The sequence below is a fragment of the Canis lupus genome, chromosome 10, assembly GCF_048164855.1.
Source record: "Canis lupus baileyi chromosome 10, mCanLup2.hap1, whole genome shotgun sequence".
In the NCBI taxonomy this organism is placed as follows: domain Eukaryota; kingdom Metazoa; phylum Chordata; class Mammalia; order Carnivora; family Canidae; genus Canis; species Canis lupus.
This window is the reverse complement of record NC_132847.1, coordinates 12,564,083-12,589,810: the sequence shown is the minus strand read 5'-3', so window position 1 is coordinate 12,589,810 and position 25,728 is coordinate 12,564,083. Positions and strand designations below refer to the sequence as shown.

The 25,728-nt window shown below is 41.4% G+C and overlaps 2 protein-coding genes across 2 annotated transcripts in view; both read left to right on the top strand.

The window, feature by feature from the left end:
- Positions 1-1,024: 1,024 nt before the first annotated feature.
- LOC140642019 (uncharacterized) overlaps positions 1,025-25,728 on the top strand; it is a 456,943-nt gene continuing 432,239 nt past the window's right edge. Inside the window, exons 1-7 of the mRNA XM_072842624.1 lie at positions 1,025-1,241; positions 2,034-2,123; positions 2,678-2,818; positions 3,334-3,471; positions 4,040-4,180; positions 4,752-4,892; positions 5,417-5,557. Coding sequence (XP_072698725.1) covers positions 1,172-1,241; positions 2,034-2,123; positions 2,678-2,818; positions 3,334-3,471; positions 4,040-4,180; positions 4,752-4,892; positions 5,417-5,557 — 862 coding nt within the window. The 5' untranslated portion in view covers positions 1,025-1,171. The remainder of the gene's footprint in view (positions 1,242-2,033; positions 2,124-2,677; positions 2,819-3,333; positions 3,472-4,039; positions 4,181-4,751; positions 4,893-5,416; positions 5,558-25,728) is intronic.
- On the top strand, positions 6,769-16,487 carry LOC140641222 (protein FAM170A-like). The gene is made up of 6 exons (XM_072840728.1): positions 6,769-7,316; positions 7,920-8,033; positions 10,589-10,723; positions 11,847-11,963; positions 13,210-14,254; positions 15,410-16,487. Exons 1-5 carry the CDS (start codon positions 7,121-7,123, stop codon positions 13,893-13,895), a joined length of 1,248 nt encoding a protein of 415 aa, XP_072696829.1. The 5' UTR covers positions 6,769-7,120; the 3' UTR covers positions 13,896-14,254; positions 15,410-16,487.

Genomic DNA, 25,728 nt, shown 5'->3' with positions numbered 1-25,728 from the left:
CATATCCTTATAATCATGTGTATAGTTTGACCTAACTTTTACCAATGTGATACATGTAATATAGTATCTAATTTTTGTTTTTACTTTTCTGATCAGTAAAAAGGCTAAGCATTCTTGATGAATGTGCCTGCCATTCAGTGACTCTAAGAGGCTGAGCCCCTATTAAGTGATGGGAATGTACAGAGGCAGCACCCACTGGGGCCAGAGAAGACTGAAGGAGGCTCGAGACCATGGCCTGGTTCTAGTGTAACTGATAAATAAAGGTAAATACAGATTGTCCCTGAGGGAGGAGGGTGTATGCAGTGGTGGATGGGAGGTGGGATGGAGCTAACCACAGAGTTTGGACTCTGTACAGAGCCCAGCTGTTTCCAGAGGACATAGACTGGGGCCTGGAACAGATGCCTGGAGAATGAGACTTCTAGGCTTGACCAGAATAGGATTCATTATGAGGGCCAGGGAATGTAAATCTAGGGGTTTTCTCTTTCTCCAAACCTCTTGGGAAATAATTAGGAAAAGAATAGCAAAAGAGACAGTGGCTTGTTGTAAAAATACACGAGCCTATTCCCAGTGGTGGGGGAAAATTCAAAATATTTTAGCGTTGTATAGAATTATGAAATGCCCTCAAATCCACACCTATACACTCACATATACCAAAGCTATAACTGTTTCACATAAGTTAAATAATATTACTAATAAGATCTAATGTGAATTGTTTTCTATCATTCAGGCATGGTTAAACCCTAGTTGTCTCAGGTATTGCCTTCTCTGTGGGGAGATTCAATGATGTGGTTACTGTAGACACAAGAAAGAATGTTCTTTAGTTAATCCAAGTCCTCTTTTCTCTTGTTTTGATGTCAAGTGCAAGATACACAAATTCAAGTTGATGATAGTTCCCAGTGGATGAAAGCAATGGCTCTAGTCTGAGTTGTGGCAGTCCTTGAATCCTGTGAGTATCAGCAGGGTTCCTGGTGTGTGCTGATGTAATCCCTAGGTCACAGAACACTGATGCTGGCTTGCATCATAATAGCCCTGTTGGTATGTTGAGCACTGGTCAGGACAGTGATTTAGTGAGGAAGTAGTTTCTCTACTGATTTGTTGTTCGTGAGTGTACAAGTGAACTAGTTTGATTCTTCGTTATACTGATTGGAGTCACTCTCTGAAGAGGTGAACCATGAAGCAGAAACGAAAAAGGAAGCATCTAGAAAGGACAAGTTCCCCCCAAACTGTCAAGAGGTCAAAAGGTATGTGTTAAGCATCTTCTCTGAGCACAGGGTGACAAGGAACTGCCTCTAAAGAAAGGAGGAGAGAAGAAGGGAAGCGGGGGAGGGATGTGTATATATGCTAGTCTTTCTGAGGGCTCAGATAGTCTCTGAGAGTCAAGAGAAAATTCAAGTGACCAAAACCTTGTCTCTGCAGCTTAAGACCTGTGCCATCTCTATGTCACTCTGGGTTACTGCATTACAGACTTAGTGAGTGGCTGATTAGTACTCTTTCTGTGGAAATTGTATTTTCCTATATTTTATTTCTGCCTAAGGGCATTGATGTAGTATAGGATGTTATTATAAGTTTTCCAGTAGTACTTTCTCCTGTTAATGAAGAAGAAAATGTGGCTCATAGAAGTAAGGAGAAATTTTTAAAAGAGCACTTGAAACTGGTTGTACAGGGATGAGAGTATAAAGTCAGAATTTACTTACTCAGAAGCAAAAAAGAATTTTGTTTCAGACTATGAGAATGTAAATGCGAGGTTCCTATCTGAAATGCAAGAAAAGGGCAGAATATGTACATATACCACTGTTTAATGATAATGGTTAAATTGAGGAGATTGTTTCTGAAGAAATGGAAAACCGAAGTAGTTCTGGTTGCTATGGAAATTAAAAGTAAACAAGTAACATCTAGGAGGAGAAACCATTGTTCAGTGCTGGGGAGTTGGGGGAGGGCAGATTAAGGCTAACCCTGAAGTTACAAGTGTTGACTCCTACTTGGGAAGAGGACTTGATATTTCCAACAATGTTTGTGCTTTCTGGGGAGAGAAGACAATACTCTGGTCCCTGAGGCAAAAGGTGAATCCTCTGAATCAGAATACTTCTCCTGCTATTCCTCCTTGAGTCATCTGTCTTCTGCAGGTAAGGGGCAAGGAAAGGCATGCAAAGTCTGGGCAGATTAGGGCAGTGGGAGCCTGAACAGACTGGTAGACACCCAGCTCAGAATCTCTCAGCTAGTGGGAGAAAGGTACACATCAGACCCAGTTATAATCTTATCCTCATCTCAATTTGGGAATCCGAGTCTCTTGTTCTTATATCCTCACTAGGAACTGAATATGAACAGTTTTCATGGGGCAGCCCCAGTGCAGCAACCATTTAGGGCCGCCTGCAGCACAGGGCGTGATCCTGGAGACCCTGGGTGGAGTCCCATGTCAGGCTCTCTGCATGGAGCCTGCTTCTCCCTCTGTCTGTGTCTCTGCTTTTCTTTCTCTCTGCATCTCTAGGAATAAATAAATAAATAAATAAATAAATAAATAAATAAATAAATAAATAAATAAATAAATAAATCAGGAGTACTAATCAGAACAAAGTAAGTATTTCCATAAAGTCAATGGGAAGAATAGGTTAGGTAGAAGAGTATAGGAGGGGGAACAGAATGGAACCAGCTGTTTTTCTGACTCATATTGAATTTTTAGGAATCTCAAAATCAAGCAAATTTGATCCACCACCTGGCCCCTCTGTGGAAGACAATACTCGGGTCCCTGAGGCAAAGGGTGAATATTCTGAATCAGAATACTTTTCCTGCTATTCCTCCTTGAGTCATCTGTCTTCTGCAGGTAAGGGGCAAGGAAAGGCATGCAAAGTCTGGGCAGATTAGGGCAGTGGGAGCTTGAACAGACTGGTAGACAACCAGCTAAGCATCTCTCAGCTAGTGGGAGAAAGGTACACATCAGAGCCAGTTATAATCTTATCCTCATCTGTTACTTGGGAATCCGAGTGTCTTGTTCTTGTATCCTCACTAGGAACTGAATACAAACAGTTTTCATGGGGCATCCCCAAAGCGGCAGTGGTTTAGGGTGTCTGCAGCCCAGGGCGTAATCCAGGAGACCCTGGATCAAGTCCCATGTCAGGCTCTCTGCATGGAGCCTGCTTCTCCCTCTGCCTGTGTCTCTGCCTCTTTCTCAATGCATCTCTAGGAATAAATAATGAATAAATCTTAAAAAAAAATGACTATTCAGAACAAAGTAAGTATTTCCATAGAAGTCAATGGGAAGAATAGGTTAGGGAGAAGAGTATAGGAGGGGAAACAGAATGGAACCAGCTGTTTTTCTGACTTATATTGAATTTTTAGGAATCTCAAAATCAAGCAAATTTGATCCACCACCTGGCCCCTCTGTGGAAGACAATACTCTGATATGTGAGGCTAAAGGTGAATCCTTTGAATCAAAATACTTCAGCTATTCCTTCTTGAGTCGTCTGTTTTCTGCAGGTAAGGGGCAAGGAAAGGCATGCAAAGTCTTGACAGTTCAGGGCAGTGGGAGCCTGAACAGACTGGTAGACACCCAGCTAAGCATCTCTCAGCTAGTGGGAGAAAGGTACACATCAGACCCAGTTATAATCTTATCTTCATCTCTTACTTGGGAATCAGACTCTCTTGTTCTTGTATCCTCACTAAGAACTGAATACAAACAGTTTTCATGGGGCATCCCCAAAGCCTCAGCGGTTTAGGGCCACCTGTAGCCCAGGGCGTAATCCAGGAGACGCTGGATCAAGTCCCATGTCAGGCTCTCTGCATGGAGCCTGCTTCTCCCTCTGTCTGTGTCTCTGCTTTTCTTTCTCTCTGCATCTCTAGGAATAAATAATAAATAAATAAATAAATAAATAAATAAATAAATAAATAAATAAATAAATCTTAAAAAAAAAAAAAAAAGATTACTGTTCAGAACAAAGTAAGTATTCCCGTAGAAGTGAATGGGAAGAATACGTTAGGGAGAAGAGTATAGGAGGGGGAACAGAATGGAACCAGCTGTTTTTCTGACTTATATTGAATTTTTTAGGAATCTCAAAATCAAGCAAATTTGATCCACCACCTGGCCCCTCTTTGGAAGACAATACTCTGGTCCCTGAGGCAAAAGGTGAATCCTCTGAATCAGAATACTTCTCCTGCTATTCCTCCTTGAGTTATCTGTCTTCTGCAGGTAAGGAGCAAGGAAAGGCATGCAAAGTCAAGAAGATTAGGGCAGTGGGAGCCTGAACAGACTGGTAGACACCCAGCTCAGCATCTCTCAGCTAGTGGGAGAAAGGTACACATCAGACCCAGTTATAATCTTATCTTCATCTCTTACTTGGGAATCAGACTCTCTTGTTCTTGTATCCTCACTAAGAACTGAATACAAACAGTTTTCATGGGGCATCCCCAAAGCCTCAGCGGTTTAGGGCCACCTGTAGCCCAGGGCGTAATCCAGGAGACGCTGGATCAAGTCCCATGTCAGGCTCTCTGCATGGAGCCTGCTTCTCCCTCTGTCTGTGTCTCTGCTTTTCTTTCTCTCTGCATCTCTAGGAATAAATAATAAATAAATAAATAAATAAATAAATAAATAAATAAATAAATAAATAAATAAATCTTAAAAAAAAAAAAAAAAGATTACTGTTCAGAACAAAGTAAGTATTCCCGTAGAAGTGAATGGGAAGAATACGTTAGGGAGAAGAGTATAGGAGGGGGAACAGAATGGAACCAGCTGTTTTTCTGACTTATATTGAATTTTTTAGGAATCTCAAAATCAAGCAAATTTGATCCACCACCTGGCCCCTCTTTGGAAGACAATACTCTGGTCCCTGAGGCAAAAGGTGAATCCTCTGAATCAGAATACTTCTCCTGCTATTCCTCCTTGAGTTATCTGTCTTCTGCAGGTAAGGAGCAAGGAAAGGCATGCAAAGTCAAGAAGATTAGGGCAGTGGGAGCCTGAACAGACTGGTAGACACCCAGCTCAGCATCTCTCAGCTAGTGGGAGAAAGGTACACATCAGACCCGGTTATTATCTTATCCTCATCTCTTATTTGGGAATCCGAGTCTCTTGTTCTTGTATCCTCACTAGGAACTGAATATGAACAGTTTTCATGGGGCAGCCCCAGTGCCACAGTGGTTTATGGCCCTCTGCAGCCCAGGGCGTGATCCTGGAGACCCTGTGTCGAGTCCCATGTCAGGCTCTCTGCATGGAACCTGCTTGTCCCTCTGCCTGTGTCTCTGCCTCTCTTTCTCTCTGCATCTCTAGGAATAAATAAATAAATAAATCTTTTTAAAAAAAATAATTTCTGTTCAGAACAAAGTAAGTATTTCCATAGAAGTCAATGGGAAGAATAGGATAGGCAGAAGAGTATAGGAGGGGGAACAGAATGGAACCAGCTGTTTTTCTGACTTATATTGAATTTTTTAGGAATCTCAAAATCAAGCAAATTTGATCCACCACCTGGCCACTCTTTGGAAGACAATACTCTGGTCCCTGTGGCAAAAGGTGAATCCTCTGAATCAGAATACTTCTCCTGCTATTCCTCCTTGAGTCATCTGTCTTCTGCAGGTAAGGGACAAGGAAAGGCATGCAAAGTCAAGAAGATTAGGGCAGTGGGAGCCTGAACAGACTGGTAGACACCCAGCTAAGCATCTCTCAGCTAGTGGGAGAAAGGTACACATCAGACCCAGTTATAATCTTATTCTCATCTCAATTTGGGAATCTGAGTCTCTTGTTTTTGTATCCTCACTAGGAACTGAATACAAACAATTTTCATGGGGGAGCCTGGATGGCTCAGATGTTTAGCGCCACCTTCAGCCCGGGGCCTGATCCTCCAGACCTGGGATCCAGTGCCTTGGTGGGCTCCCTGCATGGAGCCTGCTTCTCTCTCTGCCTGTCTCTCTCTCTCTCTCTCTCTCTCTCCCTCTGTCTCTCATGAATAAATAAGTAAATAATCTAAAAAAACAAAAACAAAAAACAAAAGGAACACAAACAGTTTTCACTATCAGACGTTAGAGAGAAAGTCCGTGCATTCATTTTGGGAAAATATCATTTATTGAGGGATGTATCCAGAATTGCTGTATGTCAGTTAAACCTACAAGCAAAGAATTAATGTAAAATTAAACCAAAGATTTCAGTACTCTAGTAATTTCTCACTGAAGAAATGTAAAAGAGCTCTGAATCGTTAGTCATCCATGTAAAAGAGTCTTATAGGTAATGACTTACGGAACATGAGCTCCCCATGCAAAACTACAAAACACATAATCTAAAGTAGATTCTGCAAACACAATGAACACTAAGATTTAGCTTCAAAGAAAATCATTTACTTGAACAATAGGAATGGTAAATAAGAATGTTTACAGTTATTAAACATGTAAAAACATAAAACACTATCAATAAAAAGATTTAAAAAACCAAGTTTTAGAAATGAGAAATAATGTTCTAGAAATCATAAGAAATGTGGATGAGTTAAACATCACATTTGTCAGAGGAAAAGAACATTTGTGACCTGAAGGCTAGAGCCATGCTAGAGCCGGGAATTACTTACAAATATAAATCAGAGTGATCAATACATTGGCAATACAAAAAAAAGGATTAAGATAAATGAGGCTAAAATGTGAAAGTATGACATATCAAACTAATGATTGTTTAGAATAAAACAGAGAAAGTAAGACAGATAAAGAAGTAATTGCCAAGATTTTTTTTTTTCAGAACTCTGGAAGATACAAACCCTTAGAATCAGGAAACATTATTAGGAAGCTCGTTACAGAAATGGCAAAAATAAATCCCCACTAAACTAAGGACACTAAAGCCAATATTCAGAACCTCAATAACAAAGATGTTAAAGCAACTGGGGAGAAGCACACAGTCTTTCAAAAGAATGGTGATCTGTCAGGCAGTGACCATATCCACAGCAATTATCTAATAACAATATAAGATAATGTGCTGGATGAAAAGAACAGTCACATCATAAAGAAAAGAAGGGTGAAAAAAAGACAGGTTTCAGATAAAAAAGTAGAAAACATAAAAGATAAAAAATTTGAAAACACAGAACGTATTTGGAAAGATGAAATGGAAGCCAGGAACGGAAGGTGAGCTGAGAAGTCTGTGATTGAATGCCAGTAGGTTTTGATGATTTCCACACCCAAACCAGGAATCACTGATTCACAGATAATCCACCAAACAGATGTAACTGAAGTACTGGATGACAGTCACATACAACTTGACTGGGAGCTCAAGTATTCTAAGCTCCTCATTTTGCACAAAGAATGGGTGGCACCATTGACTCAAATAAACAACTCTACGCTCAGAAAAGAAAGGAAATCAGGTAAATAGAGCCTGCCCGTTTGTAAAGCCCCTAGTCAGTCCAGAGTATGTGGAGCATTTATTATCATCTACCGAAGGCTTTAACAATTTACCGCAAACAGTGGATTAAGGACAACAAAAATGTATTCTCTTATGGTTCCAGAGGTCAGAAGTCTAAAATACGGCATATGGACCCGTCATCTAATCCCAAATAATTCCCATCTCAGGGTCCTTAATCTAATAATATCTGCAAAGTCCCTTGGGCCTTAAAGGTAACATTATGGACTCTGCAGATAGGATATGGGCATCTTTTGATGAAATGCGTGAGACACAGTCACGTATGTATAGTCACGTAAACAAATACTAAAATATATGGACTGTACACTGTGATGACACAATTTCAAGACACACCGCAGCGACCTCAATAAAGACAATGTACATATATTATATCCAGCTAGCCATGAGCACTTGGGAAAAAGTAAAAATGGTCGAATACTTCTATTTTGGAGCTTTGGCCAGAAAAGAGACTATACTATCCCTGAGTGTCTGACACAGAGTAAGCAATCCAACTGCACTGAATATATGAAACACTAGATATATCTTTTAATTCTAATTCAATTTACAGAAATCTTAAAGAAGCAAAAGGATACTCCACAGCCTGGTGAGAGTACCTCACAGGAAGAACACAGTGCCGTTGTCTCAAGTGACCTCCCCTGTGCCTCTGACAATAAGAATACTGGTAAGTAGAGATGTCTGAACTGGAGGTGGGTAGTGGCAAAGGAAGATGTAAGCATGGCTGAGGCTCCAGCTGAGCATTTCTATTTACAGACTCATAGATGAGAGTTAAAAAGTGATCCAAGCCATGTCCAGATGAGAGGGATAACACAAGGTCTTTTTTCTCTCCAGGAGATGTTCATTGCATCTATATAAAACAAAGCCTGGAGATTCAAGGGGAATCTCAGAGAGGACAAATATCCATAAGTGCAGGGCCATGTTTGCAAAGGTGGAGTCTAAAGAAATGTCAGATCTCTCTGAGAAATGGAAATATAAACTCAGTCTGAACCTGAGAAGATGAATTCTGTTGGTCATAGTGTGGGCAAATCTCTGACAGCTGGTGTGAAATGGGCCAGCAAAGAACAGATAGGGCATCCAAGAAGGAACCAGTAGATTTTGCTTTTTCGCTAAGAGAGGACTGAACTCCTTAGCATATGTCCTTTCATGGGGGAAGAAGGGGCAGAGATTTGAAAGAGACCCTTCGATTCTTCTCCAACAACCTCCTAACCCTCATGAGCACACAGGAATATTTATTCCATCACATACTCTACTAGGCTTAGCACAAAGTCCTCTCACAGTTACCCCTATTGACACTTGTCTCTTCATTTCCCATTCTCTGGTCCCATTTCTTTCTTTTCTTTTTCTTTTTCTTTTTATTTTTTTACGGATCTTAATCATTTATTCACAAGAAACACATATAGAGAGAGGCAGAGACATAAGCAGAGGGAGGAGCAGGCTCCCTCAGGGAGCCCAACGTGGGACTCAATCCCAGGAAGCCAGGCTCATGCCCCGAGCCAAAGGCAGGTGCTCAACCACTGAGCCACCCAGGCATCCCTCTGCTCCCATTTCCTTATACTCTCAGACAGACTCATAAATTCAGATCCTCATATCTTGAACCTTCACAACTCATTTTGCAGCATATGTATTCCTCAAGTTTGCCTTCTCTAATGACATTCCTTAGATACTATCATCTCAAACTCACACAAATAATCTCACTCTTGTAGAACTTCATATTTCACATTAACAGTGAACAAAGCCACACAATCATATAACATTGTGTAAAACTCCTCTCTCCCAGGTCGCTTAGGCCCCTCAGGTAATTCCACAATCTAGGACCTCGCGTGAGGTCTTGCCTCTATCCTTGCCTCTATCCTAGCACTTTCACAATCTCAACAGATCTCACAAAATTACCCAGGTCCATATCTCTCTCATAAATCAAATAGACAGTATGTCACAACTTGAACCTCAGTAGTACATGACACCCAGATCACTCATACCACCTTTACATATACGGGATTATGCAATACCATTCGCTAATATATGATGCTCATGCTACCTTTACGTAGAATGGCCATGGCACCCGTACGCCTCCTAATAAAATTGTTGAAGAAATATGACAGACACGTACACAATCAGACAGTACTCACTGAACACGGTACACATACTACGTCTCTAAAAAATAATCCACCCCCCACTGACTTGTCTCATGCCTATAACATGACCTACCAGATACTCTCCAGTGACCTAGGAGACAAAGTAGGTGCATTTTGTGAAGTTAAATTTGGGTACAAGCTTCAAAAAACTTTTTAAACATAGGAAGAGACTTAATATGTTTGAGTTATTTTATCAGGAACAGAAATTTACCTATTTACTGAGTGTTGAGTTTGGAAATGTAGATTAAGAGGAAGAAAAACTAACTGGCGATTTTCGGGATGTGTTGAAGTTCATGATAGAGGTAAAACCCGATCCCAGAAATATACATATTTTACTAGGAAAACAATCAACAACTTAGAATTTAGCTGTTAATTGGGAAAGTTTAGTGGTAGGCTTATGAGTATGGTAAGTATAGAGGCAAAAACTGATCAGAACAATGTGTGTGGAACATGAGGAAGATGACACCACTAACTAGGCCAAGTGACAGCTGAGCCATTTGGCCAGTCCGTAGCTCCTGACAGGGGAGCTGTGCCCGTTGCTGGGAAGTGCCGTCTGGAGTCAGCTTTGGGGATCCTCCTGGAGTCTCCAGTCCTGCAGAGCTGTGCAGCAGAGCCCTCAGGTGAGGTCCCTGGAGCACAGGAGCAGATATGTGGAAGAGGAGGCCAACTGATCGCAGTCTGTCATTCCTCCCTGTAAATCCTAACCCTCCCCGGAGGCAGCAGGACCTCGGTATCATAAACCACAGGTGGCAGACTGAAGACCTGTACTGACATACCTGCTCTGCATTTATTCTTGTGGTAAATGGAGTAGTAATAACAAATAATATGGGCAATTACCATGTGCCAGGCAAGAATTTGAGCCTCTGATCAACTGCAGAAAACAACCTAGGGCTCTCATGCTCTTATAGGTAACCAGACATTTCATTCCAGCAAATATTTTTAGGTACCTAGATTGTAGACCTTTGGATAGAAGCCAGACTATAATCTTCCTGGGAACAAGTGCTGTGTGTGTTATTATACATGGTATTTCTCGAATGTTTAATGGAGGCAAAGATATCATCTATCTGATTGTCCTTCTCTTTCCCAGAAGTCTTAAACACAGATGAAGACATTCTACTTTCTGGACCCTCTGGGTTGGCCCAAGGCCACAGCCAGAGGGCAGAAGTTTCAGACTCAGAATATATTTCCCGTATCTCTCCCGCAGACAAGCTCTTTGACAGAGGTAATATGGTGGGAGTGGGAGGGGCTGGGGGGAAATCAGGCAGGGAGGTGAGGCAGCATGTTAGCCAAAAATTAGAATTACGAGCCTATGCCCCGCAATGCCATAAATGACCCCTTCTCACGAGGACTGTCCAAGGTCTGTATTCCTAATTAATAAGCAGAAATGTACCAGGGAGGCTTCCCTGTCTTCTTTGGAAGAAGCTCTTAAAAGATCTGAATGAGAAGATAAAATATCTAAGAGAAATGTGGAAATATATTTTCGGAAAGGAAGTTTGGGCCATGACCGTGAAGTCTTAATTTGAACATTTCCAGCACCAGGGTTCCCCAGGAACCTTGAAAATTCATTTTACCTGCATTTGTACATTATATATCTATCTTTTTTAAAGATTATATTTATTTTTTTATGAGAGGCACAGAGAGAGAGAGAGAGACAGGCAGAGGGAGAAGCAGGCTCCATTCAGAGAGCCTGTAGTCGGACTAGATCCTGGGTCTCCAGGATCACACCCCCAGCTGAAGGTGGCCCTAAACCACTGAGCCACTGGGGCTGCCCTCTATCTATCTATCTATCTATCTATCTATCTATCTATCTATCTATCTATCTATCTATCCATCTATCCATCCATACCTCCTCCGTGTGTTTTTAAGGGTTAATAGATAGATATCAGATATCAGTACATACGTAGAGAGATACACATGCAGAATTCTTCATAAAATTGCACCCCATGCCCCCTCATTGCACAGTGTCCTATAAGGAAAACCAAGCTGAGAATATCCTACTTTAGTGACTGCATACTGTTTTACAGGCATGGTTCTAAGTGTCCAATACTCTCTACACATGTCCAGAAATCTCACGAGATAATATCATGGTCATTCACTATAAACACAGTTTTACTAATTATTATTTAGTTATATTTAGGAGTAAGTGAAGTTTTAAAAGATAAAGTCACCTGAAAATCGTAGCATTTCAATGAAGAAAGTCACCTTAGTTTCTATGAGAGTTAAGTCTCATGTGTGGTAATGATGTCTAACTAATAATATCCATTCAGTGTAGCTCTTTGAGTTGACACAGACTCCAGAAGATGCCATATCTCAGAGTTTTGTTTTGTTTTTAATCCTTTCCCCAGAATTCTGGAAGAACCAAGAGAATGTGCCTCAGCCTGAGTCATATGTGGTCTCTCTTGGCAGTGAGATTGCAGGAGAAAAGTCGTCTTCCTCAGAATACGTCTGCATCTCCCCTTCTGGTAAGTTTATCCTCGCTAAAGAGGACGGTAAGGGAAATACACAGGTCGCCTCTGAGCAGAGATAGCAGGTACAACTGAGCTGCTCAGCCCAAGCCTGACTTATCTTATTCTCCCCTTGAGAGCAGAAGAGGGCTTCAGGGCAGAGGGACTAGGACTGAAGCCCCTGCAGAGGAACAGAAAGGGAGTGTAGCTTCAGGGGGAGGACCCAGTCACCGTTGTAGCTTCAGGTCAAGTAGAGCCCCGCAGTGGTGTGGACATTTCATCACACCCTTCCCCCTCAGAGGTGCATGAACTCATCCTCACCCACACTCCTGCATCTGTATTCCTTCCTACCAGTTCTGGTCCCATTTCTCCTTCCTTTTCTCCTTGCCTTCCTTCCTCATTCACTTTCCCAGTCTCTGGCATGGCATAGCTACACCCTTGTCCCTTCATTCCCTCACACAGTCAGACTCATCCACTCACACACTAAAACCATAAGTCCTTCACAACCCCTTGTACAGATCACCTGTTTTAACTCCCTCACACTAAGCCAAACTGCAGAAAATGGATATACCCTGAGGAGGATGGACTTTCATGTACAGCCTTTCTCATCCACATGCCACTTCACTCATGAAGACTCGGGCACTTCACAGAGCGGCATATTTCAGTAGCTCGGATCACTTCTGCTGGCATTCTAAGCTACAGTGTCAACAGGAAACAGCATTATTCCCGCGCTTGTTCACATGCTCTGTCACACTATGTAACACACATGCACACACTCATTCACTGTCACCTCTGAGTAACATCAGAAACAGTCACCAGGGGTGCCTGCGTGGCTCAGTCATTTGAGCATCCGACTCTTGGTTTCAGCTCGGGTCATGATCTCAAAGTAGTGAGATCCAGCCCCATGTCACACTCCACGCTCAGCAAGGAGTCTGCTTGTCCCTTTCCCTCTACTTCTGCTCTCTCTGTCTCTGTCTCTCTCTCGCAAATAAATAAATAAATACATTCTTAAAGGAAGCGTTCAACCAGATGTGTCCCAAAACACACATGCAAGTCCACAAGACACACTACACCCACATTCCTGCATAATTATAGCAGGTACACACCTCAGATAAAACACACCACTCATAGAATGCCGAAATACCACATGTGTACAGACTTCTGCTCCACACATCTGCATGGGAATATTCTCATGTCCACCTTGACACCTCCGGACGTCACATACAGACTCTATTTGTCTTACGTTTGAAATTCTCTTTCGTAGGAAGCCATCAAAAACACCAAGATGTTTCTCATCCTGGACAATCTGAGCAACATGAGACTTCTTCGCCCTTTCCATATGTCTCATTTCCATTCCATCTGGTCAGTAGTACTCAGCCCTCTGAGCCCTCAGTACAACCACAGAAGGAAAGGCTCATGAAAATTTACTACATGCATGTCCAAATGAAAAGGGGGGTGGCTGTCTTAAGTGATTCAGAGGAAGAGCAGGGGCCTCCCTCAAAGAAGGCAAGACTAGAAGAAATGGCCTTTCCTGAAAAGGTCCATACAGAAGTCACCCCGTCTCATGTGTGTACGAAGGAACTCCTAACTGGCAGTGAGTCCAGCTGGAACAGTGAAGCTCAAGAGGAAAAGGAGGAGGCTGACAGCCCAGCAGAGACTCCAGCTGTGGAGGAATGTTCCAGGGCCAAGACCCCCGAATGGCTTGTGGCCCTGGATAGTGGCTTCAGGTGCATGGGCTGCTGCCGGGTCTTCCCTAGCTTAGAGGCCCTACGGGAGCACGTCCAGCATGGGGTCACTGAGGGCTTTAGCTGCCATACTTTCCATCTGGCCTTAGCTTGGCTGAAGAGCAAGAAGAACAGGGCAAAGAAGAGAAGGGGGGAGAATACCGGGAAGAGAACACACCGAGGCCAGAAAGAACATCATTCTGGCATGAACATGTCTTCATGCTAATAAACAGACTCTCTTCAGCCCCTGAGAGAGAGAAAGTAGAGTAAACCAGACTCTACCAAGGGGCTTTCTTTATCTTCTCTAAACAACCCTAGTACCCACCTCTCTTTATACACATCTACCACTACCGCCACTACCAGTGCACCAGCAGCAACAGGAGCAGAGGACCCCTTTCCACTCTATCCACTGCTCTCCCAAGAAGGAGGAGAAGAAGTTGAACAGCAAGACACCACATGCAGAACAGCAAGACACTCACATGCAGTCTAAAGAGCATCGTACACCAGCGTATCCTCTCTACCACTACAGTGAAAAAAGGAGACTCCCTAGAAGCAGGGACTGCTGGAGGCCACATGGTCAAAGAGGTGAGGGCCCTAGGACTAGGAGAATACCTCGAGGATGCCTGGGACTCAGGGTTCTGAGAAAAGGTTCATCCACCAGCAATGTCTCCGTGGGTTCTAATAATAACTATGATGCATAATTTTCTTCAGAGGAATATATACTTGGCGTAGAATACTTGATTGATGATGAATTAATGAGATTGCTTCCTTCCTATGCCTTTGAGGAGACGGGTAAGGACAAGACTAGTCAAGTAGGGCAGAGAAGCCTGGGCCCATTATTCCTTAGATAAACCAGGTGTCACAGGAGTCTTAGCCCTGGGCCTACCTCCCTTTCAAGGGCAGAGCAGAGATGGACAAGGGTTAGTATGAAGGCTAGTCACAGTCCCACCTTTTTCCTGGGTGAGGGTGAGATCTCAGATGTCATGTTGTGAGTTTCATACCTGGAAGAACCTGCTAGGGAGTTACAACCACTTGAGAGAAACAACCAGAGGACTCCTATTTAATATATCCTAGGAGCCAGTAGTTCTGGCTGCTTCCTTTAAAGTGTCAGATGCAACTGGAGAAGAGAGAAAAAGAAGCTACTCTTCTGCTATGGACCATTTCTGGCATTTCTGGCTTGCTTTTTTTTTTTTTTTTTAGAGCAACCGGGGTTGTTGGGGATGGAGGGGGTGGAGGTGAAGGGAGAGAGAAAATCTTAAGCAGGATCCTCCAGCAAGGAACCTGACATGTGGCTTAGACTCACAACCCTGAAATCATGACCTGAGCCAAAATCAAGTCGGATGCTTAATTGAGCCACCCAGGCACCCTGATTTCTGGCAACTTTTAATGTGTTGCTTCCTGGAAGATCCCCGTATTCTTTTATGAAGTTTCACAATTCCCATATCTTGTTCTTTATTCTCCCTACAGCTGCGAGTGCCTTATTCTAAGAGGTCACTAGAGGGGTTAAACGTAGACGAAGCTGCAAAGACGTTGCAAAATGAATGAGAGAGAGTATGGCTTTTTAGTCAATGGGATATAGGAAAGGCTCATCTTCTGGGGTCCAAAAGTCAGTTAGATTGGAGCCTGGGAATTGCCCTGAATCTTTTGAAACATGTAGAGCGAATGAACATTTATCATAAAAATAAGAAAAGCTGCCTTCCTCACTGAATGATCCTCTTCTCTGCTTTGGTTTTCTCACAGCAACACAGACCCATCACCCCAAAGATTTCAAACAACAGTATCCAGCACATTCCTGCAGTCTGATGGGAGTACAGACGTTTTCATGAGTCCCATAGCATCAAGGGAGGACCGGCTAAAGATGGATGTACCTGATCCTCTGCAGCTGCTCCCAGTTACCTGGAGAAATGTGGTGCCCAGCTCTGGAGAAAATATCCACAGAGAGGTCTGAGAAGCCCAAGGAATGTGGGGAATACCAGGCCCTCAGGAGCCCTGAGAGGAAAGAGTCTCTGCTCCTGCTGACTCTCCCCCACCCTGCCAGAGTCAGGCACCGCTGAAAATCCCTGCAATATTGCCTTGTGGGGAAGAGGGCGGTATTGCTAGAGATGTTAGTACTGTGGAAAACACATTTCTCCTACCTAGAGCTTTCACCAGTGGAGCAGAAGATTGATGACAGCTTGGCAGGATTCGGGGGAGGAGACTGCTAACTTGACAAAGAATCTAGTTTGAGTTCTGCTTGCGGCTTCTCAAATCCCTTGCATTTACTGCAGGTGTGAACACCTGGCTCATAGTCTTACTCTCCAGCCCGGATATATATTTTTCACCCCATCTAACTTATTTCCCTCCTCGACATCTTATATCCATGAATATGTGCCTGAAGACTCTGACTATGTGGTAGATTGTAATCCATACCCTTCCTCCCCTGTACTCGCACCCACAAGTTTCCCGCCAGTGTAGTCTTTGTTAACAGTTTTACTTATTTTTCTATATCCTTTCCTTTATATGCACATATATCTTTCTCTGTGTCGTTGTCTAATACGTTCACCTGCCTGGTTATTTGACTGGGGGACAGACATTCTTATTACTGAGAGAGGAAAAGCTACTGCACAAATGAAACAAAAGCAAAGAAAATACCCTGCTTGGCTTTTCTGGGCACATGTATGTTTACAAACAGTTGATATACAGTCATAGGAGAGAGGATGGAACACCCTCATCAGGGATGATCAAATGTGTATCCACAAGGGTGCCCCAAAGTCATAATCCAGTTTTAAGCTTACTAATTTTAGAAACATAAAAAATAAAAAAGTTTTTAAAAATAAAATTTGCATGTTGAATTATTTGCCTATAACTTACACTTTAATTGTGTATTTTTAAAGATTAATTTTAATTTTTCTTTGTCACTTTGCTTGTCTTCAACTGGAGGGACAAAAACAAAAAAATTAAAATGTTCTTTATAGTTCACAAAACTATATAAGAGAAAGGAAATTAAAATAGTTCAACTTTCAAATGGTGGTCTATCATTTTTAGCTTTGCACTTCTGAAGTCATTAAAGCTTGAAACTGCTGGCTGACTTTTGGGACATATATACGTATATATGTATACATACATGTGTGTATATATATATATATTTTAATGAACCCCTTGGTTTCTATGATATTTAAAATAATTTTTAGAAAGTTTCAAGTTATTGATGATTTTCTTGAAGCTTTTATTTATTCATGAGACATACAGAGAGGCAGAGACATAGGTAGAGGGAGAAGCAGGCTCTCTGCGTGGAGCCCAATGTGGGACTCAATCACCCGACCTGGGATCATGCCCTGAGTGGAAGGCAGATGCTCAACCACTGAGCCACCCAGGCGTCCCAATAAATAAAATCTTAAGAAAAGATGTGCCTTTATATAACCCCCTTCCTTGTCACTTGCTTCTTGCCAATACAACATGGTAAAGGTGATGAGACAGTCACTCTCTTAATTAGTTATGTTGCATGGCAATGGTAATGCATCGCCTCTATCAGAATTATGTCACGTTAAACAGGACTCTGTGTCTGCTGAGTGCAGGGGAAGCTGCTCACGCTGGCTTTGAAGTAAGTTGCCCTGTTGTAAGGGGCACTGTGAGCGAGCCCCACAACCAGCAGCTGCAGGACCGGCTACTTGTTCAGACTAGACCCTGGCTGACCAACCACAAGCAAGGGAGACCGCAGACCTCTGTCTCCAAGAAACTGAATTTTGAAACTAACCCTTGAGCTTGAAAAGGGACCCTGAGCCCAGGGAGGAGAGTAGCCCAGCCAATGCTAGACAGGAGTCCTAGGAGACGCAGGAAAGTGGACCCAGTTTAGCTTGGTCCAAAATGAGATAATAAATGTGTGTTAAGTTGCTAAATTCATGGTAATTTATAATCAGCAATAAACAATTAATACAGGGGGATTCCTGGGTGGCTCAGCAGTTTAGTGCCTGCCTTTGGCCCAGGGTGTGATCCTGGAGTCCGGGGATCAAGTCCCACATTGGGCTCCTGCATGGAGCCTGCTTCTCTCTCAGCCTGTCTCTGCCTCTCTCTCTGTGTCTCTCATGAAAAAAAAAATCTTTAAAAAAATTAATACAGTATATATAAGCTTTCTGCTCTGTTCCATAAACAATACTTCAAGTTCTTCCCTATGTCATTATGTTTTTAAATAAGCTTCTAATTAGTCATAAGACATTCAAACATACAGAAGTATAATACAAACAAGGTGAACTCAGGGAGGGAGACAAACCATGTGAGACTCTTAACCATAGGAAACAAACTGAGGGTCGCTGGAGGGGAGTTGGTGGGGGCATGGGGTGACTGGGTGATGGGCATTAAGGAGGGCGTGCGATGTGATGAGCAGTGGGTATTATGTAATACTAATGCATCACTGAACTCTACCTCTGAATCTAATAATACACTGCATATTAATTGAAATTAAAAAGTTTTTAAAGAAATATCATACATTATCCTACCATGTTATTATTGTTGAACATACAGGTTGTTTTACATTTTGCTTTTGTAAACAATGCCCCAGTGAGTATCCTCAAGTATAAATTGTTTTCTATGCTGTGTTAGTTTTGTAAGAGATTTGAAAGAGTAGAAATGCTCTATGGGCAGGAACACATCAAGGATGTTGACAGTCTCAAAGTGCCGTCCAAAAAAGTTGTACCAATTTATATGCCTTGTAATAGTATAAGGAAGCTTACAATGTACAACCTCACCAATAATCCAAATATATATATAAATGTATATGTATCATATATATGTACATAATTTTATTACTATCATTTTAATTGCACAGAAATGTACATGAGCTTAACACTAAATTGTGTTTCTTTGATCACTATTGGTCTTGAACAAGTATTTAATATGTTGTCTGGATGATACTTATTTTATCTTCTAAAGGGAACAGTTTAGTAAAATAAGAGCTAAGTACAAAGATCTCCATAAATTCCATCCTCACACATGCATACTCACCTCTATCATGCATGATATGTATGTACATGCATACATACCACTATCACCATCCCCACCATAGTAGGAGGGGCACTCATTACTATCTATTAACCTACACGAGCCAATCACAGCCATCCTAAGGCTATCCTTTGCTTTAGGGCTTACTCGTGTGTTGGGTTACTAGGGTCTCTATATATTTAGGACATTGCATATTGGGGGTGGTTGTTTTATTTTCGTTTTCATTCCTTTTCTTAATTAACAGCTCTTTGACTTTATTTTTATTTTTATTTTTATTTTGGTGCCAATTTTAAATACAGTTTTATTTAAGACATTGCATTTTCCACTTAACAATACAGTGCTTATAAAGTGCAATGTTTATTTCCTTTCCCTCTGCACATATTCCATATTCAAGTATCAAGAATGCCCAGTATATTTACTATATAGCAGCTTCGACTTTAAAACTGCCATGGAATTTGCTACAAATTTGGGTCCTTCAAATGTGTGGAACAATGCTAGACCTGTCATCAGGTTGGCTTAATCAACCTCTTCAATGGTAGGCCCAGAGGAGGCACCACCAGAGGGAGGAGCTCCACCACCAGGAAAGCCTCCAGGCATTCCTCCTGGCATGCCTCCTGCACTCTGGTATAGCTTCGTAATGATGGGATTGCAGACTTTCTCCAGCTCTTTCTGCTGATGTTCAAATTCTTCCTTCTCTGCAGTCTGGTTCTTATTGAGCCAGTTGATGATTTCATTGCACTTGTCAAGAATCTTCTGTTTGTCTTCATCATTGATTTTGCCCTGAAGTTTTTCATCTTCAACAGTTGCTTTCATGTTGAAAGCATAAGACTCAAGTGAATTCTTGGAAGACACCTTGTCTCTCTGCTTCTCATCTTCGGCTTTGTACTTCTCAGCTTCCTGGACCATGCGCTCAATGTCCTCCTTGCTCAAGCGGCCCTTGTCATTAGTGATGGTAATCTTATTCTCTTTTCCTGTGCTCTTATCCACAGCAGACACATTGAGGATATCATTTGCATCAATATCAAAAGTGACTTCAATCTGAGGAACGCCACGAGGAGCAGGAGGTATGCCTGTGAGTTCAAACTTGCCAAGTAGGTTGTTATCCTTGGTCATAGCATGCTCACCTTCATAGACCTGAATAAGCACACCAGGCTGGTTGTCAGAGTAGGTAGTAAAGGTTTGTGTCTGTTTTGTAGGAATGGTAGTATTGCGCTTGATGAGCACAGTCATGACTCCTCCAGCAGTTTCAATACCAAGTGAAAGTGGGGTGACATCCAATAGCAGCAAATCTTGAACATTTTCAGATTTGTCACCAGAAAGAATGGCTGCCTGGACAGCTGCACCATAAGCAACGGCCTCATCAGGGTTGATGCTCTTATTCAGTTCCTTTCCATTGAAGAAATCTTGCAGAAGTTTCTGAATCTTGGGGATACGGGTAGAACCACCCACCAGGACAATGTCATGGATCTGAGACTTGTCCAGCTTGGCATCTCGAAGAGCTTTCTCTACAGGGTCCAGGGTGCCACGGAAGAGGTCAGCATTTAATTCTTCAAACCGGGCACGAGTAATAGAGGTATAGAAGTCGATTCCTTCATACAGAGAATCAATCTCAATACTGGCCTGGGTGCTGGAAGAAAGTGTACGCTTAGCCCGTTCACATGCAGTACGGAGACAGCGGACAGCCCTCTTGTTTTCGCTGATGTCCTTCTTGTGTTTGCGCTTGAATTCTGCAATAAAATGGTTGACCATTCTGTTGTCAAAGTCTTCTCCACCTAAGTGGGTGTCTCCAGCTGTGGACTTGACCTCAAAGATCCCATCTTCAATAGTAAGGATGGACACATCAAAAGTGCCACCTCCTAAATCAAAGATCAACACGTTCCTTTCAGCTCCAACCTTCTTGTCTAAGCCATAAGCAATAGCAGCAGCAGTTGGCTCATTGATAATTCGAAGTACATTAAGACCGGCAATAGTTCCAGCATCTTTGGTAGCCTGACGCTGAGAGTCATTGAAGTATGCAGGTACCGTGACAACTGCATTGGTAACAGTCTTCCCAAGGTAGGCCTCTGCAATTTCCTTCATCTTCGTCAGGACCATAGAGGACACCTCCTCTGGATAGAAACTTTTGGTCTCCCCCTTGTACTCTACTTGGACTTTAGGCCTGCCAGCATCATTCACTACCATGAAAGGCCAATGCTTCATATCAGATTGGACGACAGCATCATCAAATCTACGTCCAATCAGCCGCTTGGCATCGAAAACCGTGTTGGTGGGGTTCATCGCAACTTGATTCTTCGCAGCATCACCGATCAATCGTTCGGTGTCCGTGAAGGCGACATAACTTGGGGTGGTTCGGTTTCCCTGATCATTGGCAATTATTTCCACTTTCCCGTGCTGGAAGACACCCACGCAGGAGTAGGTGGTGCCAAGATCGATCCCGACTGCAGGTCCCTTAGACATAATTGCTTCTGTGTGGGCCGGGCTCGGCTCGCGGAGACAACAGCCGTCTGCAGATCTGGCGCCACGTTCAATGAGACCCGCTCTTTGACTTTAATGTGTAGTATTTTAATCATTTCTTCATAATTTCATACTTCTGTCTTAACAAGGTCACTATTCAACTTGAAAGTAATTGTTCACAGATATATTTGATAAATTAATGAGAACTTTAATAAGCATTAGGCTTGAATGCTCTCAACTTTTTTTTTATTTAGTGCTCTGGACTGTTTTGGAATGTGGTAGACATTTTTAGCGTTTGAGTTTTTAAAACATGATTTTTTTCTCCCCACTGATAACTAATTTTGAATTTTTCCCCATTGGTTTTGTATATATGTATTCATGTATTTTATACATATGTATATATATATATATTCATACATGTAATTATATAAAATTATGTCCATATAATTTATATATATGAATTTTAATAATCCATTAAAAATTCATATATCAGGGCTACACTCCCTGTATTATATATTTTTTTAATTTTTTTATTTATTTATGATAGTCACAGAGAGAGAGAGAGGCAGAGACACAGGCAGAGGGAGAAGCAGGCTCCATGCACCGGGAGCCCGACGTGGGATTCGATCCCGGGTCTCCAGGATCGCGCCCTGGGCCAAAGGCAGGCGCCAAACCGCTGCGCCACCCAGGGATCCCCTATATTTTTATTATATGCTCTACAATCTAACTGACAAGTCCCTTTTTCCTCTTTTTTTCATGTTGTTAGCTGCTTGCTGTTTTATCCTTTCAGAAAAACTTCAGAATTATTTCATTAAAATCAAATGAAAATGGACTTGAGATTTTGGCTGAGATTACATTATTTTGGCAACATGCATGATAATTATTCGTTGTTTAAAATAGAGGTCTTTTACTAAATTGAACAATCGCCTTCAATTTCAAGTTTTCTAAGATGTTGAATGCCATTTTTAGCATCTTCTGAGATTATTTGCAGAATAGATCTACAGGTGTGATGTAGTTTATTAAATAAACCAAAGTGATTTATTCTTCTCTATCACAGGATATTTCAAACTGGGTTTGGCATGCTAGAGAGAAAAGTCAGGAGTGGGAGTATTCAACTGGTGTTAGTTCTAGAAGCCTGCTTAAGGCAGAATGTTTCTTTTAGTTGCCCAGGTGGCCTAGCTGGCTATGTGTCTGACTCTTGGTTTTGGCTCAGGTCATGATCTCAGGGATGTAAGATTGAGCCCAGGACAAGTTCCATGCTCACCAAAGAGTCTTCTTGAGACTCTTTCTTCCCATCCCTCTGCCCCTCCCGCTGTGCTTTCTCTCTCTAGAATAAATAGGTAAATTTTTGAAAGAGAAAATACCAGAATGTTTCTTTCATCTGTTTTAGGTATCTATTTTAGGGGTTTTCTTATTTGAAAATCTGTGTTTCATGCCTTGTTTGTCTCAAGAAGTAGACTAAAATGATTAGTTTGGTTATTTGAGTGTTGCCAACTTCTTAAAATAAACTTTGTAACTTTTAAAGTTATTGCCAGTATTGAAACAATCTACCTAATATGAGAATTCCTGCTGCTTTAAAGTTGGAAGAGACTAGTAGATATTTCAGCAGCATTTCAGAAAAATCCTCTGCCTTTGAAATACTCAAGGTATAATTTAAATGTAAATCTGTCAATGTATTTCAATGATTTCATTATATATTTTGTGTTCCTCAAATGACCCATTGACATTTAAGAAATATGAATACAAAATCAGATATTCAATTCTCCTATCTGCTTGTTAAAACCACCCTTTCAGTTCTAATTATAGTAATTTTTATTCTCTTCTACAGAGCAAACAATCAAGAGAGCAAAAACGCAACATCTGGAATAAAATAAAATATCTACAAACCATCTACCTGATAAGACATTCATCTTCAGAATACAGAAGGAAATCCTACAATCATACAATCAGTAACAAACAAAGATGGTAACCTAATTAAAAAATGGGCCAAAGACATCATAGTCATCTTTCCAAAAAAAGACAAATGGTCGACACATCTATTATGAAAAAATGTTCAGCATCACTAATCAAAACCAGTCTGAAATATCACTTGTCCAGCAGGGAGGCTATTATTAATAAAAAATGTGGCAAGTATGTGGAGAAATTAGAATTGTTGTGCCCTGTTAGTAGAAACACAAAGGGGTACAACATCTATGGAAAACAGTGTGCAAGTTCCTCAAAAAATTTAAATTAGAACTACCATATGACATAGGAATCCCATTTCTGGATACATACCCAAAACAAGTGAGTAAGGATCTCATAAAGACTTTAGGGCTCCCATGTTCATTGCAGTACTATTCACATAGCCAAGATGTGGAAAAATCTCAATGTCTACTGGCACCTGAATGGATAAATAAAATGAGATATGGATTCTGGTATAAGATGGTGACACAAAGATTCTGCAATCATCTCTTCCCAAAGATATACTCAAGCTATAGCTATATATGAAACAATTTTATTAGGGAAAGTGGGATGGAAACCCAAACATCAAAACTAGATGAGTGACTCCTGCACATTAGGCCAACAAGAAAAAAAAATGTATATCAAAGGAGGTAGGAGAGGCAGAAATATAACCTTGCCACCAATTCCACTCTTGGCATAGCAATCTACAATGACGATCGAACTCAGTCTGGAACTTCTCCCTGAGATGAAAGGTTTGATTTCCAAACCCAGCATCCCAACTTTTAAGACTTATGCTGAGAAACAAGTGTCCAAGACATCTAGCTTTGAAAACTAATGGGGCTCACATCATGAGATCCACCAGCTATAGCGAAGTGAGATATAGCTCTACAAGTACCTCACACTCACAATGACACACCCTAGATCCAAAGTAAGCAGCAGCTAATGACAAGGCAACCAAATGTTTAATTTTACATTAAATAGGCTCATTTGCTTATCTTAAAGCAACAGAGAGGCAGGCATCTAATGTAACACACATATAGGGGCATCCTGGCACACTTTCCAGGGCACAGCAAGAGGTAATAGATCCAGGAGCTCAGTTTTTCTATGAAAGAGGCCTGTTAACTTATCTTCATAGCTGGGACCTGAGGTGCAGGCTTCTAATTAAACACATAACTAAAGGCTAACCATAATCCTTTCCAGAGATCTCAGTGGGTAGGGGCTTCTTTACACTCTCCTTGTGCCATGCTTTAGTACAACAGGGTCTCCTGGGAGGGAGCATTGGTATGCATCTGGCTCCTCCTTTTGTGTATCTGGTGTGCAATTGTAACAGCTTACTCCTAGGGGATACTTCTTAATCACCTGAGTCTGGTGGTCAGGGAGCTTATGCTTGTGGTCCCTGTATTTATCTGCATATTATTAAAGCTGCTCCTGAGGTTCTGGCTTCAGATAAGCTTGAATCAAGGTGCTGAATGAAATCCCCTCATTTGTGACAAGGACAGGTCTTGGCAAGCCATCAACTACTGGGAACCATGAAAAACCAAATAAAGCTGGTCTGACAAATGCAAAGGTGTGAAAGTCAACCAAGTTAAAGGGCATGGCTGAATGATTAGTTCGTCTTCTGCAGGAGGCCACTCCGCCACATCAGGGAGAGGAGAGACAGAACCAACATAGTGAGGCAATGAAAATGAAGAAACAGAGGAATATGGTGCAAGTGAAAGAAGAAGGTGAAACAGAAAAAATCTTTAACAAAACAGATATAAGTGATTTACTTGAAAAAAAGTCCAAAATAATGTTCATAAACACGCTTGTTGTAGTCAGGTAAAGAATACGCTAACACAGAACATCAACAACAAGAGAAAATACAAGATAGTACCAAATATATATGAACGGTAGTAGATAATAACTTTTGAAATTAGTATTTAAGTTAAAAAGATTAGTAAAAATAACTACAACTACAATCATTACTTAATGGATATAAAGATAAAGATATCAAATACAACATGAAAAACATAAAATATGATGGGAGTAAGAGTAAAAATGTAGAGTTTTGAAGGCATCCAAAGCATCAGTTTAAAATAGGTTATTATATATTTAAGTAATTCTAGGTAAGTCTTAAGGCAAACCCAAAGCAAAAACTTTACATGTATTTATAACATTATAGTCACACTGCACATCTGATGTCCATTAAAGTATCATGATGGTTCCATATTCAAAATCCATCCACTGTTTGCACAGCCACCATTCTGTTTCCAGCAGCTTATGACCTCTCCTGAATTTTAACACTAGCCTCCTACCCACTCATCTTGATTTTACCTTCTTGCAGCTGCCAAAATAATTCTTTTAAATCAGAAGTCAGATCAAGTCACTTCCTTGTTTAAAATTACCAATAATTCTCTTTTCCATCAGAGTCAATGTCAAAGACCTTCTAGTGATATCTAAGGTCTGACATGATGAAGCTGTGTAATTCTGATTCATCATATTCATGTCACTTACTACATTCTAGCCACACTGACTTCCTTGATATACCTTGAATAAAATAGGCAAGTCCCTGTTTAAGTCCTTATACTGAAAGCTTCTGGTGGCCTAGAATACTCTTCTCCCAGGAAGCTAATTCCTTCACCTCCTCTATCCTGGGCCCTGATCATTAGAAATACCACTGCTAGGGGAAGGGGAAGTAGAGAGAAAGCCTT

Coding starts and splice junctions, on each gene's coding strand:
- LOC140641222 (XM_072840728.1), top strand. CDS start 7,121: ATGATTTCCACACCCAAACCAGGAATCACTGATTCACAGATAATCCAC. Junction 7,317..7,919: donor CAGAAAAGAAAGGAAATCAG/GTAAATAGAGCC, acceptor TTCAATTTACAG/AAATCTTAAAGAAGCAAAAG. Junction 8,034..10,588: donor CTCTGACAATAAGAATACTG/GTAAGTAGAGAT, acceptor TCTCTTTCCCAG/AAGTCTTAAACACAGATGAA.